This window comes from Corythoichthys intestinalis, unplaced genomic scaffold, assembly GCF_030265065.1.
Source record: "Corythoichthys intestinalis isolate RoL2023-P3 unplaced genomic scaffold, ASM3026506v1 HiC_scaffold_23, whole genome shotgun sequence".
Lineage (NCBI taxonomy): Eukaryota > Metazoa > Chordata > Actinopteri > Syngnathiformes > Syngnathidae > Corythoichthys > Corythoichthys intestinalis.
In genome coordinates this window covers 6,129,516-6,150,961 of record NW_026651592.1, presented here as the reverse complement: position 1 = coordinate 6,150,961, position 21,446 = coordinate 6,129,516, and the positions used below count along the sequence as shown (strand labels likewise).

The 21,446-nt window shown below is 38.3% G+C and overlaps 1 protein-coding gene across 4 annotated transcripts in view; it reads right to left on the bottom strand.

Annotated features, from left to right (window-relative positions):
- Positions 1-21,446, bottom strand: part of LOC130911125 (stromal interaction molecule 1-like) — a 94,016-nt gene that overhangs the window by 69,628 nt on the left and 2,942 nt on the right. For all 4 annotated transcript variants that reach the window (XM_057828851.1, XM_057828852.1, XM_057828853.1 and 1 more), the window contains exons 2-3: positions 20,960-21,078; positions 8,333-8,463 (exon numbers count right to left, since the gene is read on the bottom strand). In XM_057828851.1, the coding sequence (XP_057684834.1) occupies positions 8,333-8,463; positions 20,960-21,059 (231 nt within the window). In that variant the 5' untranslated portion in view covers positions 21,060-21,078. The remainder of the gene's footprint in view (positions 1-8,332; positions 8,464-20,959; positions 21,079-21,446) is intronic.

Below are 21,446 nucleotides of genomic sequence, written 5' to 3'. Positions count from 1 at the left end.
TATAATGACTACTTCAAATCGCTTATATCTTGTGTTACGTCAAAAAACATCTCAACATCAAGGGTGTGTTGGAAATCCATGTGCTCTGTTACACTTCAACCTTCGAAATCTATTTTTCTGTTACTGGAGCGCCACTCATACAGAGCGGCAATCACACCTACATCAACACAAACATGGCATTATATTTAATCGCTAGTTTAATCATTAATAACACTGTAGACTGTGGTGCCAATAGTCACCCATCCCTTGAATAAGCACAGGCAAGTCACATGGTGACCATGTCTGCCCAATCACCCGAAAAGAAAACACGTGAAATCGTAAACACATTGCAGAAATTAAGTACAAACGTGCTTGCTTTGTTCATCATTCCAAACATTAACAAAAATAAAATATTCTTAGTTCCTTCCATCCAAACATTGACAGATAGAGGACATCAAGAAGTTTGTTCCGAAGCAATTCAAGTGATTATGTTCATATAATGTTGTACCGATACCAGTTCAGCGGGGGGGGGGGGGGGGGGGGGGGGGGGGGGGGGGGGGGTCTTCCGGCAGTAAAATGGTGGTATTGGTATCAGTAAATACCAAGAAATAGGGCGCCGATACCATTTACCGGTACCACTTGAACGCCTTCTATCTCCTGACACTTACTACACTTTGTGTTGTGTGATCACACGTGATCACTTTGCATGGCAAGCAGCTATTGCTATTGGCCCGCTCCAGACCAATGAGAGCGGGCACACACCCGCTCTAAACCAATGCCGGGGCAGCTTTTTCAGATGGAGGAAAAACAAACCAGGAGAAGAAAATGTCGGCGGTCTGGGAATATTTCAGCATACAAACGCCGTCGAGTACAATGGCTGCATGCAAGATTTGTGGCCTGAAAGTTTCGAGAGGTGGAGTTAAATCAGCTAGTTTCAATACCTCGAGCCTGACAAAACATTTGAAGACATAACATGTAAACGAAAACAAAGTGTTTGAGGCTGCAACAGCAGCAGCTGGTGCTGCTACCATAGAGAGACGGGATGTTGTGGTCAATTGTTATTAAATTATTATTATTATTATTATTTGTCACCCATACCAGGTATGCAATAAAGAGTTCTACTGGATTAACGAAGTGTTATCGGAATTGTATCGGTATCGGCCGATACTGCACAGCCCGGTATTGGTATCAGTATCGGGGCCACAAACTGGTATTGGTGCAACACTATTTGTATACTTCATGTGCTCTACTGACTGGTAACTGATAGATTAAACCTAATTATTGTGTTGGGATGTTGACTTTGGATGCTCACAATAGCAACTTAGCCAAGCTGTTACTTAAAAACTTGAAAGCGAGACAGTACTTCCTGATTCATTGATCCACCATGCAGCACCGTCGTGCAAACCTCAACTCTCCAACCACTTCCCCAAGCAAATCAGGAGAGAGGCGGCAGCTGCAGACGTGACCAGGAAGCAACTATATGGTTGAATTAATAAAATGTCCTAATGCAAAGCGGTTCTTGCAGATAGTTAAATTTCTGAAGTTTTGACAGAAATACACTTCATTTCCTCATTAAAAGAAGAGGAAAAAATATCACGAAAAGCTTTTCTTGATGGGAATTGATGTTTTCGCGAGTCATCCAATAATCAGCGGTATATTTTTTGAAGGTTCCTCGCATGAAACAAGTCTTGACTGGATCTTCCCAGATTGATATGTCGAATATATTTATAGTGGATATATGGAACAATCAATCTGGCATGCCAGGTTAACATAGTGCTTGATACGAGTAAATTGAAGGCTATATGGAATGAATAGACGTGTGAGAGCATGTGACCCCCACCTACTTTGGCTTAAACCAAAGTGTCACGAGACTACAGAGGAAGTCGCTCCCAAGGCCTTACAGATGAGTGAGTACGCAAGACTGGACTGAGGTAGGTCTGATGAACTCTGCATTTATTATGCTAATCTTCCAGTTTTTTGTCATTATTTTTGTATGTCTTCAGGGAATACCAAAGATTATCTTGTGGAGCTTATTTAAAAGCTGGGTATTCGGTTTCCAGTAACTAGTCATCATCTTGTAGCATCATTAAGAAAGTAACTCATTGGCTGCCATTCACGGCGATAGACGTCCAATCCAATCCAACATAGCAGGAGGGTGAAGAACTAGAGCAGCTGCTCTATGATGCAGTGTATTATTAGCAATGTGGGTCATCCGTGTGTACACAATGTTAATGACTGACAAAAACAATACCGGCGAAAAAGTCATGGAAAGTGCCAATTTAAATAGCTCCACAGAATGCGAAGTGACATTATTAATAGATATTTTTTTATGAAAAAACAGAAAACACATGGTTTAGTGAATCAAAAACTAGAGTTCGACCGAAACGTGGTTTTCAGGACCGATACTGATTATTAGTAGTTAGTCGGGCTGATAACAGATTTTTGGAACCGATATTCATTTGCACTAAAAGTGTAAAAATTGGCGTAAACAAAATTGAATGATGCAAACACCAACTTTACTGAAATGCCTAACGCATGTTTATTGAATCACACAAATGGAAAAAAATAGCTCCAGAAGTGCCTGAATTTGCATCTCTTATGAAGTTGAATAAAAGGTTAAATAAATAGCTGTAATTTTTTCAAAAAAAAACAAAAACCCTGGTGTATGGCTGGGCAATACAGCCTAAAGTACATATCAGGGTGAATTAAGCAGATTTACTTCGATAAGGATAAATGACGATAAATTCAGCCAAGCGGACTGTTATATAATTTGAAAATCTGAATCAATGCGTAAAATACAAATGAACTGTTTCTCGTTGATTTATTTACCAGATATCAATTTAACACATTCAAACAATTGTACATGCAGTCTAAACATTAAGTATATAAAAATTTCTTGTAAACCATGAGAATTCAAGTCTGAACATATATAACAGCTTGTATGACTTGTACAATGTACAACCTGATAAAAATCAATACGATGACTGTGCGAACATGCCACTGTAACACAAATGACTTACAGTTTGAACAAAATACTTCAAACAGACAAATTATTGTTAATGGCTGCTGTGACATAATTACTCAACACAAGTGTTTACTTCAAGGTTTCAGTCCCCCCACCCCCCCGAGCATTTTTATGATACATGCACGCACACATGCACCCCGCACACACACATTAAAGCTATATTGCTCTTTTGCCAATGGAACATTTAAGATTTTATCATGGCAGTAATGACACAGAATGAAGCAAGCACATACAGAAAAATAGCTGTGGCCATTTAACGGTCATATTATAGGCTTCACTGTTGCATTATAATTTATGCTGAATGCTTTACCCTTATAAAAGATAGCAAATAAATATCACACACACACACACACACACAGATATACAAAATAATGCGACATACGACTTGCTAGATGCAGTCCGTGCCCAATCCACTCATTAACCCTTGAGAGTCGAAGGACGCGCCGGCGCGTCCTCAGCGCACGTCGTCTTTGAAGCGCCCTCACGTTTTAATTACGTCACCCACATCCCGTTGGTTGGTCTCGTTTTAAAGTGCGGAAGTTGCGGTTTACTCTCATTATTTGAAGTCAATCGACCAACTAAAACGTGAGATATTGTCATTTAAGTTTTATAGTTTTATTGTCCTCTCAAAAAAACATTAAAACGCTGCATGGATCATTTGTTTACGTCTATATTTCCATCATTTCTTGTCCTTTTTCAAAACGGAAGCTCCATGAAAAAAACACAAATCAAACGAACCCTTTCGAAGTCACAGTGGAAGCACAAAATGCGTTTTTTTTTAAAATAAATATAACTGCCGTGCGAGGTTCCACCGAACGAGAGGGAGGAGTGTTCTGAAGCAGCGAGGTGGCGAGCGACGGCCATTTGGATCGAGCAGCGACTTTGTGTGACTTTGAGAATGAACGGAAAACTAAATTTAGCGCAAGCAACTGTGCTTTTTGATCAACTTGAGGAAGAGGATGGTCCAAATTCGTCATCATCGTCTTCTTCGGAAGAGTCCTCGAGTGAAGATAGTGACGGATTTGAACACGTGGGTGACGCCATCGACGAGCAGAGGTAAGCAAACTCACTTTTTTTTTTTTAATGCTGAAAAAGTTTCTTTTGATATCGCAAGACAAAGTTAATTTTGATGCAATATAAGTGCGTGTTTGTGTATATAATAATAAGATGTGCATATCAGATCAAAGTCGTACGTGCACTGTGTGTATCCAAGGCAGGAATTTATAATTGTGGTGATCTTCTTTCTTTATGAAGATTAGGGATGTAGCACATATTCAGCTATGGTATTCTTTCTATTGTCATACATATAGATTTCCATTATTATTTATTGCTGTATATATTTTTATTTTATACTTTATTATTTTCATAAAAACTGACTTTTTTTCATGTACATTTATAGTGACAATGAAAGTAAAGTGAAATGAAAATGGAAGGGTGGAAAGAGGACCGACACCCCATGGAAGTGTGGGCTGTGTGATGTCGCCCTGTGTCGAATTCCAGGACGAAACTGCTTTTCGGAGTGGCATGCCTGAAAAAAATTTAACTTGTTTATTGTAAATATTTGTGAAAATACTTTTTTTTTCTCCAATGTTATATACATATTTTTTTCCCCACAATCAGTCTTCTCAATTTGTGTATATAAATGTGTGTTCAAGAAGCTTGATTGTGTGTACATAGTTTTCATCAGGTGATGGGCCGCAATACCTAAACTCATAAAGAGATGGCCTCTTAACACTTTTTGTGTTAGATGGTATATATTTTTTCACTGTTCGGTCTGCTGTATATAACCTGTTTTGACTAGAGCATGTATAAAGGCAAAAAACGCCTATGGCTATACCTGTTGTTTATGTTGAATTGTCAAATATAAGACTATTTATTCTAAATGTTTTTGGTTGAATGTTCATCCTAACATGTTGAATAAATATTACAAAGTTTCAAAACGGTTCGTTACGCATGTTTGGTTGTCAACTGGACATCAATATTAAAAATTTTGACAAAACAATTTTGGAATTTTTGGTCTTTTTGGGCCCAAAATTATGATTTATAATTGGTCAGTGAAGGAAACAACAGTTTGGACATGAACTTCAAGGTGTCACAAAAAAAGGGACCAAACCAAGCCGTCGTAAACAATTCTTTCTTTGAAATATAAAGGCAACTTCAAAGGCATGCAAAATCAGACAAAATAGGCCCAGACCTTAAAGGGTTAAGATCAGCCGTTTTGACAAGGTTAGAGCCGCTATCCAACTCCATCACGTTCATTTTATTGCATTAGCCGCTAGCGTTATTCTGTGGCCTGGCTACCAGTAGAAGGCACCCTCTCCTGAAATCGTGAGAACCACAGAGGAAAGCGGGTGAAAGCCCGTTTGGAGGCCACCAATAGTCTACTTAATGTTGAGTGAAAGTTTGGTGAAGCTCCCTTAAGCCCGACTCCATCACGTTTGCTTGTAGCGATAGCCGCTACCATTAGCCTACCGGGCTTCTGTTTGTTTGAGTTCCTGATAACCACGTGACTTCATACATAAGCATGCTGTTTTCTTAAAGGGGAATGAACATAGCCGAACAACACAGAGTCAAAGCGGGATGAAAAGACTTTATTTTCTTGTTTTATTAAATTACCGAATTTACCCACACGGTCAACGTGAAGAATTTCGGTAAGGGTACATTTTCGGTATACCGCCCGGCTCTACCCTGGTCATTTCCTCAAAGTATCCTTGAGCAAGATCATCAAACCCGCTTTGCTCCTGATGCTGTGTCACCAGTAGGTAGATGAGGATATAGTGTGAAGCGATTTGAGAGCCGTAAAAAGGTGAAAAGGCGCAATACAAGTATAACTCCATTTACCATTACCATTTAACCCTTTAACACCTAAGCCTATTTTGGCCGAATTTGCATGCATTTGATGTTGCCTTTATATTTCAAAGAAAAAAATTTTACAATGGCCAAATTGGGTCCCTTTTTTCAGGACACCTTGAACTTCATGTCTAAACTGTTGTTTTCTTCGCTGACCAATTACAATCCACATTTTGGACCCAAAAAGACAAAAAAATCCCAAAATCTTTTTTCAAAATTTGTAATGTTGACGTCCCATTGACAACCAAACATGCTCGACCAACTGTTTTGAAGCTTGATAATATTTATTCAACTTGTTAGGATAAACATTCAATAGAAAAAAATAAGATTGAATTGTTTTATGTTTGACAATTCAACACAAACAGCAGGTATGGTCATAGGCGTTTTTGGCCTTTACACATACTATGGTCAAAACAGTCTATATAGTGTGCAAAATAGTGAGAAAAAATTTTATATATATCATCTAACACAAAAAGGGTTAGGAAGATATCTCTTTGTGAAGTTAGGTGTTGTACCCATCACCTTATGAAAAGTATATACGTACATGCAATCAAGCTTCTTGCACACACATCTACATAAAAATTGAAAAGATTATAGTGAAGAAAAAATATATATAACATTGAAAAAACGTATTTTAAAAAATATTGACAAGTAGTTCAATTCAAATTTTTCAGGCATGCGACCCAATAAAGTTTATTTTTTATTTTTTGCGCACTCAATAAAGCTTCTTCTTGAACAGGTCACGGAGCTGCGTCACACACAACGTCACACAGCCTACTCTTTCGCCGTTTGCGCACTACTGTCACTTCTACTCGCCGAGACGCCGATTCATCAGAGGAAAACAACGACAAATACGACTCATCTTCTTCCTTGAGTTAATGAAATAATGCATTAGCTTGTGCTAAATGTAGTTTTAGATTCATTCTGCACGTTTCAAAGTCGCTCGCTCAAACCAACCGGTGTTGTGCATTTTTCGGCACGACACCGGCCGCTGCTTGCTTCGCATGCCTCCCTTTCAATAGTTGGCGCCTCGCTCGGAAATTTATTAAAAATGATCACATTCGGTTCGTCCTTCCTGACATCACAACGACTCTTGGGATAAGTAGTCTTTTGTGCTGCTTTTGAAAAAGGACAAGAAATGATGGAAATATGGAGATGGATACATGGTCCATGCAGCGTTTTAATGCATATTTATGAGTGCAATAAAACTCAAATGACATTATCTCCCGTTTTTCTTGGCCGATTGACTTCAAATAAAAACTGGTTTGGACATCAACTTCCGCACTTTCAAACGAGACCAACCAGCAGCACGTGGGTGATGTAATTACAGCGTGACGAAGCTTCAAAGATGATATGCGTAAACGCGTCGCTGCCGACACGTTCGGTGTTAAAGGGTTAACCAATCAGAGAACAGGGTGAAGACTAGAGGTGTGCGAAATTTCCTATTCTTAGATTATTCACTATTCGGCCATGCAAGATTCAGGAACGATTCACAAACATCCAAATTCCGATTATTGAAATATGTCAAGTAAAGCGGAACTAAAACGCAGTCAGCGCGATCTTCGGGACGCAATGAGGAACGGACCGCATTGCGTCCCGGGAGTAAGCATCATGCTTGTCATTACCCGGCTAATGACAATGCTCAACTCACGGCTCTGGCTCAACTCATGCTGCTAGATAAAAAAACAATAATACCTGATTGCTGCCGACAGCCGCTACGAACTACTTCCATATCATGTTACGGTAGGTAATAGAGGTAGGTTATATGTATACAGAACTAGATACGAAATGACAGACTTGCCGGCGTTGGTAAAAAGCCGCCATCTTAAAGCAGGAGACTTCTCTAGAAGGCTCTGTTGTAGCGAATTAACTTAGCAAAATCTTAACTTGAAACTATCTTTAAAACAGTTTTAAAGCTTTCACATGTCTCAAGTAGACAGAAGGGAAATTATGGAATAATGGTAGCAATTTTAACAACTTTAACGGTTGATTCACAACATTAAATTGATTAAACGTAGTTTAAAGCTGCTGATACAAAAAGGGGACTTGAATATTTTATTTACTGTTTTGAACTGTTAACTTGATACTGAAATAGTCGTTTATTTAAGCCTGAGACGCTTTTTGTACAATTTTTGTAACTAATGTACGAAACACTGAAAGCTAATAACTTGGGGGGTTTGTGGGTGTCATCAATAATCAATTTATAATCGAATCGTTGCCTCTGAATCGTAATCGAATCGTTAGGTGCCCAAAGATTCCCACCTCTAGTGAATACTAGTGCAGGAGGCAGCAGGCATGAGAGAGAGGCGCAGCTGCATCTTAGCCGTAATAACACAATTTTAAATTGTTTTCATATCGGCCGGTCGGATTAAAAAAAAAAAAGCCGATACCGATATACGTCAAATTTCCAAATATCGGCGCCTATACTAGTGATTGGTCTATTTCGAATCAAAAACGTTTTTGTTTGAAGCCTCCTACCCCGTCTGTCTCGACCACGTCCACATTGCCGTTTTTGTCATCGTCCATCTGCTTGTGGATGCTGCGGATGGCCTCAAAACTGAGAACAGGGTTCTCGTCGCGGCACAGAAGGCCATCGATACGACAGAAATCTGAAAGACAGAAGATACGCGCAATATTCACACACATTGTAGGATACCAAACTTCGTAATCTGATCAGTACATAAGAACAGGAGAGTTTAAAGTTCATCAGTTGTCTTGGGAAATGAAATATTGGCATGACTTCCTTTGCGCGAAAGACAGATGACGATTTTACTGCATAATTGGCCAATCTGTCAGCAAGGCCTTATCGAGTGCTTTCCATCGAGTCCGCCACCTCCTTCCCCTTTTGCGCCTGCTTCCTCCTTCCTCACAGATAAAGCGAATATAGAAAACCTTGTCTGTGATGTATCGCCAATGTTTGGCTGTCTGAAGGGCACGCTAAGCTAGCATAACTATAGATTTTTATTTTTCCGTTTACATTTTAAGGCATTTATTTAATACACATTACGATACAATTTGTTTATCAATTACGACATAATTGTGCTATAACCAAGAGCTTATGTTGTATGTTTAGCTAGGTGGTCTTCACTGGACATTAGAGGTGATCTTATCAACATAACGTCCCATCAGGCTTGGCTTGACTTGACTGTGGAAGAATGTTTATGCGTTTTGCTTAGTTTTTTAAAATTATTTTGTATAGCGTTTCAAATACATCAGCATCTCCATTAGTGCTGTGATGATTAGTCGATTAACTCGAGTAATTCGATTAGAAAAAAGATTTGAATTAAATTTTGCTGCTTTGAGTATTTGTTTAATTAAAGGAGTTGTAATGGTTGGATTTGAAAGTGCTTGCATTGAGTTTAATTGATTTGGATGGATACAATGCCCTCTAGTGTCAACAGTTAATATGCCATAATTCATTTCATATGGCTGAGTCCAGCTGCTCCCTGTTAAGAACAACATAAGCTAAGTTTTTGTCTGAGGTAATGTTTTTTTTAATGCATTCGTAATTTAGTTTATACATATTTAGTCGTTTTTTTTGTGGGGAATATATGTTTGAACCATTTGTTGAGAGCATTGTAATAAATATATATATTTACATTTTACATGTTATAGCATTTAAACTAGCGGACTTTTGCTATGCAGGTTAGCAAATTGTTTTTTGTTGTACTTTGATCCTCATGTATTTATACAGTTTGAGGCTCAGCTCAGGTATTTTATTTTTTTATGTTCCTTATCCGATTACTCAATTTTTCAAACTAACTAGTTCATCGATTAATCGACTACTAAAATAATCAATAGCTGCAGCTCTAATCTCCGTTATGTGCAACTTCAAAGGTTTGACAGTAGATTTAATTCACTGTATGAAGTTCACAGACATTAGTCATGCCCTTAGTTCTGAAAAGTCGGCCGAGAGACCGAAGAGATATTACCTCAACATTTTGAAACCATTAGATGCTTAAGGATTTAGCATTTTAGATGCCTGAGCAACATATAAAAAACTGGCTATACAGTGTAAACAATAACTTCATGTATGACTTGGTTTTTTTCACCCAAACATTTGCCTTGCAAACCTCTGATGCGCAGATAAGAGATTTGCAAACCAGTCAGCCTGCTTTTTTAAGAGCTCCTATTACGCAAGTTATTGGCAGCTTAGGCCAAATGCCATACATTTCCAACTTCAAAGTCTGAGAAGATAGCTACTATTCATCTGTCATTAAAAAGTGAATTAAAAAATACAGAATGAAAACCCTAAAGTGAGAACAGGTGTGTTAGGTTACGCATTATTTTCCTAAAATTAAATACTGTATGTGTTTAATACATTTGAAATGGGAAGGGCTGGCAACGATTGAATAAAGATTAGGGTTTTTTTTGTTTTGTTTTTAATTAACCTTATGTATGATTATCAAAAAAGATGATTAAGACATTTAATATATGTGGGCCTACCAGAAGAAAAAACAGCTGTAGCCACTATGAAAGGAAATACTGAACAGTATTTTCACACCTTTTCTTTCACGTTGAACAATATTGTGCATTGTGTGATGAAATAATGATAGAAAAAAATGAGGGAGGAAAAAACTAGGCCACGGTGTTTCTGAAATGGTTTTTGCCCTGGTGGCACGCCCTTTTCTGCAGACTATTTCATGATCTTTGAAAACAATAGGGTGCCGTGTACATTTTGGGCTGGGGTGTCAAACTCAACTGCAAATGTGTTTTGCTCTCCATGAACGTACTGTGAGGAGCAGAAGTATTTGCACCTCTTCTGATTTTGAAAGTTCACACACTTATAAAATAGGTAGAGGTCTGAAATTTAAATCAAATATGCATTTCCACTTAGAGACATAATCTTAAAAAATCTAGAACTCACATTATATGATTTTTCAACCATCTATTTGTAAATTACTAGGGTTGATAAGTATTTGTACCCCTGAGAAAATCAGTGCTAATATTTAGTGCAAAAGCCTTTGTTTTCAATTACAGAAGTCAGACATTCTCTGTAGTTCTTCACAAACAGAAACAAGGATTTTGGCCCATTCCTCCACACAAATCGTCGGTAAGCAACCCAAAGTATCAGCTCCATCCAAAGATTGAGGTCTAGAGACTGGCTACGCCACACCAGAACCTTGATATGCTTTTTACGCAGCCAGTCCTTGGTCAGCTTGGCTGTATGCTTCTGCTAAATGTCATGTTGGAAGATCCAGCCACGACTCATCTTCAAGTCTCTGTTTGAGGGAAGGAGGTTGCGGCTCAAAATCTGACGATGCATTTCACCATTCATCCTCTGCTATATACAGTACAGTCGTCCTGTCCCTTTTGCCGAACTGCAGCCCCAAAGCATGAGGTTTCCGCCCCCACACTTCACAGCGGGGATGGTGTTCCTGAGATTGTACTCATCCTTGTTTTTCCTCCACAGACAACAAGTTTGCACAAAAAAATTGGTCTCATCTGACCACATGACTTTCTCCCATGACCCCTCTGCATCATTCATGTGGTCCCTGGCAAACTTCAGACTTGCCTTTACATGTACTGGTACTGGCTTCTACAGGGGAACCTTCTGAGCAATGCAAGATTTTAAACCATTGCACCCTGGTTTTCTATTGACAGTAACCTTTGAAACTTTATCCTTTTCCATTTTCTAACGATTGCTGCAACTGTTGATTTATTCTCACCAAGCTGCTTTCCAATAGTGTACCGCACGAATGCTATTTTTAGATCGCGATATGTCGCATCGTAAAGCAGAAGTGGGACATTATAGACATGCCCTCGCATACAAACAATTACCAGTAAATTTCTGGTAGTTTTCTCCGTTAATCTTTCAAAAACGAACATGACGATCAAACACTGCTACTATGGAACTTATATAAACAACTCTAGACATTACGACATATGAAGAATGTTTTCTTCATACGTTTCTGGAAACCAAAAACTGAAAAAAATGTGAAGAATGAATCGATTTGCGCGGACGTTTAACGCAAGTTAGGTGAAGCCATTCACATTTCATATTAACTAACATTTTGTTGGGGGGCATAGTCCTTCAGAGGACGATGAGGTAAGCCATTATGATATTTTTTTACTTATTTTTTAGTGTGGCGTTTTGCCATGCTGCTTCTGTCTGACAATGAATGACCTGAAAAAAAATATTTAAATGGCATCTGACTGCCACTGTTACTTTTTCTGTTGTAAAAAACAAACAACTTTAGTTAGTAAGGGGGAAGGTTAAATGCATCATAGAAGATTTGTTATTAATGAAAAAAATTAAAAGTGTTCGTTGGCTGTCAATGAGTAGCATTTGCGATCGTTACACAAAAATAGCAACGTAAATTGCTAGTGGTGTCAACAATAATCGATGCGGCGATGCATCCCGATGCAGGGCATGGACGATTCGATTCGATGTGGGCAACAAGATTCGGCGCATTTTAAAATATATAAGTACGTTGAAAATCTTCCCTGCGCAATTCCGGTGATGCAACGGATTTGGTTTCCCCATTTGTATTATTATTGTCATGTTTCATTTTTTACACACTGCATAACTCTGGTCACGTTTCCCACCAACCTCGTAGAAGCCAAAATGTCTCCAGATGTCAGCTTTCAATGTCTTATGTGCATCAATAATCTTTCTCGCTCCCTCTTTCTCCGCTTCAGCCATTGTTATGTTATGTCCTATCTCTTAGAGGTTACATCTTGTGCACGAAACCCGAACGGGTCGGGCCCAAAATGTTAAGCATTCACGTTCGGGTCGGGTCGGGTCGCCCCGCACTAATAAATTATTTAAAAAAAAACAAAAAAAAAGGGATAAAACCGAGAGCAGGCTCTCTGTATTGTGCATTTGCTTGTGCACTCACATGAAACAGTGGCGCCGCCCGCTTTTTCTTCTCCTCCTCCGCTGTGGCGCTTGCGATTCGTTACGAAAGACACTTTTATTTATGCACACAAAGGCAACACAAATGTGATCCTTTTGAATCTTCTCCTCTGTGTGTCTGCAAACTCATGTTTTTTTTTTTTTTTAATGTTAAACTTTCCCAGCGTTATTTCGTTGTGTAAATGATTTTATAATGATCACAAAAAAATGTAGACTATTTAAAAATTAAGAAAACTTTTTTTCTCCCAACTCGATGGAAATAAATTGCTGCTGCTGCGGGGGGGGGGGTCGCATCACTCCAAGCCGGGTCGGGCTGGATTTTTTAGGCCCGATCTAACCTCTACTATCTCTCTGCTATCTCGATTGCAAAAAACTGATATTTCCTCATGTTAAAACAGATTGTTATGGCTGCTAAAATGCTGCTGCACTTCATTTTAATTCATTATTTTTGGAAATTAAATTATTGTTGGAATGAAAAGATAAGACAAGATGGATATATACATTCAACATACGGTACATAAGGACTTTATTTGTTTATTATAACAATAAATCAACAAGATGGCATTAACATTATTAACATTCTGTTAAAGTGATCCATGGATAGAAAGACTTGTAGTTCTTAAAAGATGAATATTAGCACAAGTTATAGAAATGTTATATTAAAACGCCTCTTAATGTTTTCGTTTTAATAAAATTTGTAAAATTTTCAATCAAAAATAAACTAGTAGCCCTATTCTGTCCTCAATGTGTGCGAGTACACAAATTGACAGATAGCGAACATAAGTTCCAAAAAGAAATCAGACGGTGTGGCAAAGTTGCATGGGCTTTACTGAAGTCATCTCTTTTTGACAGGAGCACGTTTCTTGTATTTTTGTAAAACTGAAAATAACATGGCAATGTGTCAATAACTTGCATAAATCACAAAATAACATAAAATGTACACACACGTGTCCATTTGAGCAGTAGCACTAGCCAATTAGCTCACAAGCATCTAAAAATGTAACTGCATTTCACCATATATGTGAACAAATTCAAATACACATCATCAATAACTATCTAATGCTCATGAATATCAACAAAGGAGGAATATAACTCACAAGCGATGCATGTATTAGACACAAACAGTGTGATGGGGCTATGAGAACTGCCACTGAATACTGGATGCGGACATTAGCTGGTCTGAATAGCACTGTCTATTAGTGTGAGTTCGCGTCGACATATAATCACGTCAGAAAAGCGCGCCGAAACCCAAATAATCAGCTGCACTGAATTGCCAGCAGAGGACGACATTACGCCACATAACATATGCAAGTCACACCCAAGCGCCAGCAGAGGGCGGAAAAACTCCATAAAACACAATTAAAAGTTGGCCTTTCACTGTACTGACATTTAAATCTGTCTGAGCGGGCCTAGTGCGTTAATTGCGTCAAATATTTTAACGTGATTAATTTAAAAAATTAATTAACGCCCGTTAACGCGATAATTTTGACAGCCCTAATTATTTTTTATTGTTATGGGGTAGTTACTGATTGCATTTCTAAGTTGATTGCACATATATAGTGTGCTAGGTCTACATTTTACTTTTGTTCTACATTGCAATTTAGTTGGATGTTGTATGAACTGATGCCTGGATTGATATTGCGATGAAGATGCTGCTACACTACAATATTTTCTTTGTCGCTTTCTTTAATATTTACTTGAATATTTTTATCGATGGGTCGTTGTGACTATAATATAGTGACTGTTATTAGTGATTTTGCACAGGAGTTCAGATGTTGCACTGTGTGAAAGGCCGCGACTGTGGGTAAAAAAAAAAGAAAGACCTGGTCTCATTCAAAGCACCAATTAAATGCTGTGATCTGTTTTTTTAATATATACAGTATATCTGAAAGTATTTTCATTTGACTTCAACCAGGAGTGACACAAGAGCCAATAAAAAGTTGTTTAATGTCTGACCGCTTGTATTGCCTCGTGAGTCACGAAAAATATGCTTTGCTTTAGAATTTTAATGCATCCCAGGCTGTAAGGCATCACGATGCATTGCCGAATCGAAACGAATCGAATCGTGACCCTCTGAATCGAATCGAATCGTGGCCCTCCGAATCGTAAACGAATCGAATCGTGAGGGCAGTGCCGATGCGCACCTTTATAAATTGCCCCCCAAAACGGTCAGAGACGTAAGACAACTAGAGGATACAACATATAAGAAAGACAGGGCATATGGTGGTAAAGGATAGATTGTTGAAACAGGAGAATGCCATTGTCAGTGGCATAAGAAAAAGGTGTCGATAAAAAAGCTAAGGCTAAGCTTAGGTCAGCTCGTTTCATTTTCAGCCCTCGACACTCAAGCCATCTCTTTAACTGAACATTTGTATGTTCTTCCACATCTTTACCAGTGAATTTGGCACCAGAGACATCATTTTCAGACAGAATTGATAGGTTGTACTCCACTATTTCCAATGATTTCCTATTGGGGACAAACAAGAGCATGTCCCCCCTTAGCAATAGTAGCTAACGTCATGAATATTAATGAGCGGAAGTGAAGTGTTGCTTGCGGTACGCCATTGTCCGATAGCCTTTTCCAGTTTTGTTGAGCGCAACAATTTTTTCCTCTGGTGTCTTTCGAAAGCTCTCTGATCTTGCCCATGGTAGCAGTTGGATTATGACTGACTGTGGGGTGCACAGTAGAGGAGTTCCTCAAAAAAAAAAAAAAAAATCGATTATTACATGCATCGCGATTCATCGCGATGATTTTCCCTCATAACTTTATGGCAGCCGCTCGTAGCAGAACGAAATTCAAGACACGTCTGCCGCCCGGGCACCGTTACGGGCGAACGCACGTCATGATGGATCCCGCTGGTTACTGAAAGATTTTAAAAGACTGGAAAATAAATTTGTGTATGAGACAGGCAGGACAGGTGTATGAGATAGGCAGGCAGGAGCGCAACCCGGCGGTCACGCACAAGAGGTGAGTACACGAACCCTCTTCTATCGTTTAGCCTTTATTGTTGTTTTTGAGATGTTAATAGTTAGCCCCAAGTGCAAAGCTAATTAGCCAACGTGTATTTCATATGCACAACGTGTAAAACAATGATTACGTACAGCGGTAACACTACAAACATGCAAAATTGTACAGAAATGTGTGAAAACAAAGTAAATTGGTTGAAAGAAGTCTTATTTCTAAAGACACAGTTTCCAGAAAATGTGGAATTCATTCCACCAGTGTAACTTTTATTGTATTGTTGAGAGAAATAAGTACTCCCTTCAAAATGGTTAATGTTTTTGCACTTTCTTGTAAAGAAAAATAAATAATTAATTAAAAAAGCAGCTTAAGGACAGCTTTTTTGTTGTATGGGCATGTTTCCATGGTTCCTGTTGAATCATTAGGATATTTTAAATAAATAATGGACATGAATTTGTTGGGCTACTTTATTAATTAGTAATGTACAATGCATCGATAATCGCAATAAACGTGATAACCGTGATCATCGTCAATACCGTGATCATCGTTCAATAATCAAATCTGAGCACCCTGAATCGTAATCGCATCGAATCGTGGGGTGCCTAAGATGGCACACCCCTTAAGTGACAATAGTGAGCTGAAACGGGTGGTGTTTGGGTGGTTACTCATGGGTTAAAGGTGGACGTTTTTTAAGGCAGACTGACAACTCTTTGAGTGTCATAATTATTGCTGATTCTCAGGTGTACAAATACTTACGTACCCCAGTAAATTATTTAAATTATTATTATTTTTAAAAATCATAAAATGTGACTGCTGGATGTTTATTTTATTATGTCTCTATGAGTGGAAATTAATCTATGCTTAAAATTTCAGACCTCTACCTATTTTCTAAGTGGGTAAACTTGCAAAATCACAAGGGGTGCAAATACTTCTGCTCCTCACTGCATCTACTGTCAGAATGACATTTGTTCGAAATATGAGCAACCTGCTTAACTAGTTAAATTCCCTTGTTTTCAGTGTAAATCTATTGGAAATAAGTGAAATTATCTGATAGCACTTCAAGTATATTTCACTCAGATTTCTTGAAGAAAAATAGCTAGGTGAAAATAATCTTAACAGCCTAATTTTAAGCAATAAATTATTATACTTAATCCTAAAAAAAAAAAAGTCAGAAATGTTGAAAAATCTTCAAGAATAGGTATGGTTCAAAACTCGAGCTGAAACGAATACTCGAGCAACTCGAGTAACTCGAGTTTAAAAACTGATCCGAGTAATTTTATTCACCTCGAGGAATCGTTTAATTTTGCCAGCTCTAAGCATCGCGTTTTGCCCGGACTACTTTAAAAGCGGGACATGCTCATGTCACGTGCGTAGAGGAAGAAGCAATAAAAAAAAAAAAAAAACCTCGCTGCAGCCGACAGCCGTTACAAACTGCGTCGACGTTGCTAAAAACTACGCCCGCATGTTGCTACGGTGGTAGCAGGTAGCGTCTGCCGTCTGATGCGTGTCATAGATATCACATGTACGTAGAACTAGATGCGAAATGACTGACTCGGCGGCGTTAATAAAACAGCCGCCATCTTAAAGCAGTACACTTCTCAGCGCTCATCAATAAGATTAACGTTACTGTCACTCGCTCACATAACGTTATGCCTGCGGAGGTTTCTACTCATTATGACCACTGTCGATACGTGGCTAACGCTTACGTACAGGCTTTATTTAATCTGTGAAAACAGCGCTGTAGAGCGATTAGGGTGTAAAATAAAAACTTAATAATGCTAACTGTCAATTTTAGCTCAGTAGTCATTGCTGGATAAAACACAAAGTAACATTGGTGCCTAATGTGCTCCAATACAGCACAGCATTTATTTTGAACACTGCAAAAACTCAAAATCCTATCAGGACTTACAGTTTAGACTAACTTAAAACTTAACTAGAACTTAAAAATGGCTTGACACAAGTGGAAATTCAATTGAAACACGTGGGAAACTAACTTTTAAGTGATGTGTGTTATCAAGCGTAATGACATTTTTAGGTAAGAAATATATTTTTTTTTTATAAGATCGAAAAGTTTTTTGAGTAAAAGCAGTAAATTCATCTTTTTTTTTTTTTTAAGTCACCTTTGAGATGCAATTGTTGGCCGTTTTCAACAATGCACAGTGGTACCTCTACATACGATCACTTCGACACACGATCTTTTCGACATCCGACGTAAAATTTGAGCCGCCATTTGTTTCTACATCCGACGAGTTGCTCGAAATACGACGACATGACAGCACTGCAAACGAACGCACGGTGGATTTTCTTGTGTGAGAAATCAACACAGTTTTCAAAAAAAGTTGATACAGTTGGAGAAACAAGGAAAAAAGTGATGCTTACCTTTGAAATGAAGATGCAAGTTATAGAAAAATATGAGCTTGGGGTGCGCGTCCCTGAACTGGCTCAACAATACAGCTCCATGGTCCTCTTCCGACCACCGTTCGCCACTATTTATAAGTTAAGGTGACAATTATTATTGTGGTAACATTGCCAAGGAAATCGCCAGCTTCGTCACGTTTTTATCATTTATTTAAGAACTTATCCAACACAAAACGCCCATTGTCTTAAGCAGTTGACCGCTCTCAAGAAAACGAAAGTATTATCTCTACCGCACCGACCTATCTCACTGAGACGTCACCTTCGCGGTGCGTTCAGGGACAGTAAAAAGTGTCCGCCATATTAGAATCCGATTCGTTACATTATTTACAGGAATAATTATTAATTCTTCTTATTATTATTATATTATTCTGAATTATTTATTTATAACTTATTTGTTTTTCTATGTTTAATTGCCATTTGTAACAGTGCCAGCAGTATTTATTAAGAATTTAGTGTATGTTTTTAGGCTTTGGAACGAATTAATGGAATTATAATGTATTCCTATGGGAAAATCCTGCTCGACATACGACCATTTCGACTTACAAACAAGGTCCTGGAACGAATTAAATTCGTATGTAGAGGTACCACTGTACATCGAAAATAAAGACACTGCTTGACTGAAAATGGTTCAATATTAGATGAAATGGCTTGTTTTCTCATCTATATTTATAATTGCTCTTTAATAGGGGTGTAACGGTACACAAAAATCTCAGTTCGGTACGTACCTCGGTTTTGAGGTCAAGGTTCAGTTCATTTACGGTACGAAAAGAAAACAAAATGCAAAATATAAATGTGCTAGTTGTTAATTACACACTTTTGTGCTTTCAACAATAGGAACATTAGCCTATACAAAGCTAGAATTCTGCTCAAAAATAGCGGGTATTTAAAGATAATCCAACAACAATTTGCCTTTCAGACCCCGCTTATTGGTCAGCTTTCTTTCTGAAAGAAAGAAGAAAGAAGAAGTCCTGTGCTAAAGAGAAAAGCAATCCCAATGACAAAGATTTTAACATGTATTTTACAAATGCAATGCCTCAATGAAACATTTTTTTTCTTATGAACGGTTTTCAAAAGCTTTATTGGTGGATTTTCTCAAGTTAAAGCGCCACACAGAAATTAATAAATTTAATTGTGCAAGCAGGATGTGTGTATTATTTTTATTATTTAATTACAGGTGTTTTTGCTCATTTCAATTTATTTTATTTAAATGGGCTATTATTTATTTTAATGTGTTTATATTTTACAAATGTGATGTAGTATTCATTTATATTGTATATTTTATGTTGTATAACTTTAGTTCCGATGTGAATATTGGTTCCTACTTGTTTTGTTGTGGTAGGAGGATTTTGTATTGAACACGGAGCCGTGTTGGTTATTATTATAGCAGAGAAGACAGCAGTAAATCAACAAAGACAAGTCAACTGTGCCCCGTTCTACCACTCAAGAGATCTGATGGACTCCAAGATTAGGTTACGATTACATATTAGTTTGAAAATCGACCGAATCCACCGTATTTTTACACGAGTGACTTCCGGTCTGCCTTATCCAAGCTACCGGTAGTCGTATTGACGCAGGAGAGCCACGTCTCGCGTCAAATAATCAACTGTGCCTTTGTCATGCGTCGCATTGAGCCGCTTCTGGGACGCGTCTAACACGCGGCCGCACTGCGACTGGTGTGCATTGCCTGATTGACTTTAACGCCCGCGCTTCACTGCGTTCTCGCGGCGGCCACGTTGTCGTGCCGTTGACGTTTCTTAACTGCCCTACCGTGTTGGTTCTCATTATAGTAGAGAAGACGGAGTAAATATAATCTACACAAAGAAACTGTAACCCGATCGACTCACAGCCTCAAAAAGTAAGGGTTACATTACGTAGGAAACTCGTTCGGTACGCCTCCATTCCGAACCGAGGACCCCGAACCGAAACGGTTCAATACAAATACATGTACCGTTACACCCTTACTCTTTACCTTAAGAAAAAAAAAAAAAAAAAAAGTTTTATCCAATTACTCGATTAATCGATAGAATTTTCAGTCGATTACTAAAATATTCGATAGCTGCAGCCCTAAAAAACATTATTTGAGAGCATTTTTTTCATGATTTACATGAGGTGAAAAATGGAGGCTAAATCAAGTATATAATTATCGGATTGCATTATCGGTTGATTTTTTTTTTTTTTTTTTTAAATCTGGATTATCTGCGTGACATCATAATTGCCATTATCGGCCGATAATTATCGGTAACCGATATTATCGTGCATCTTTAAATTTTGTGCGAGGTCAGATGTGGCCCGCGGGCCTTGAATTTGACACGTTCTATGGTGGCAGACTGATGAAAACCTCCATGAATACATTTCACAAAACTACAACATTATAGAAGAAGGCTAAACACATTTTTCCAGCAATTTGAAACTGTTTTCTCAAAGGCTTTGCAGAAGTCAGGGTAGTAACAGGTTTGTTTACTCATGAAAAGCTTCATCTCTTGGTACCCATTGGTCTTCTGAAAGTTGCGTGATGATGAAATGTTTATACCCATACTGCTTGGATTACATCCTGCAGGTGTGCATTGTGTCGTCTGTGTTAAGTAATTCATGGGTTGGTGCAACTCTCGCGATGATAAACAGCCCCAGCGGCCATTAGGTCAATTGCTTCCTGTCTGACTAAGCGTTTTGACGCTCGCTGGAGAATGCGAGCCAGGCAGGACTATTCTCAGCCTGGGCTACATATAGAGCCTTCACAAAGACGCATGCAGAGTTTGAGTCTAGCTGTGCGACTCGGACACGTCCACCAGTTAACACCCATGCGAGTTTAATGGATATTTTTGGAAAGCTTACTAAAAGTTATCCACCCCTTTGCATCCTTGCTCACCTGATATACCATTATCAGCAGTGTCGGTAGGAGACGAACTGGATCTTTCAGTCCAACTTCCTCCAATAAGACACAAGAAAAATATCCACAGGGTTACCATTCTGTCCAGTGCTCCAGTGCTGCAAACACGAGAGAAGAAGCGCTTTTTTAACCTGGCAAGCAATATACACAATTGGAACATTGTCTCAGAGATCTAATATTTTAAGCTGGGGACAAAATAAGAAAAATAAAAAGTCTATTTTTGCTCCACTTTACAAAGTTGCTTTCTTTGCTATACTTACGCTTAATGTTTCACAGAAACCTGTATTTCTTCTTCTAAGTGCTCATTAACATACCACAGATTATCTATTAAAATAAATACACAAAAGCCAAGAGGTGTTCTACCTTAAGCTAGTACCAAGCCTTGAAAAAAACAAATGGTTTTTTAGACAAATGGTGATGTTAAATGGTTACATTTGAGTAAAAACTTCGTGTTTAATAGCAATTT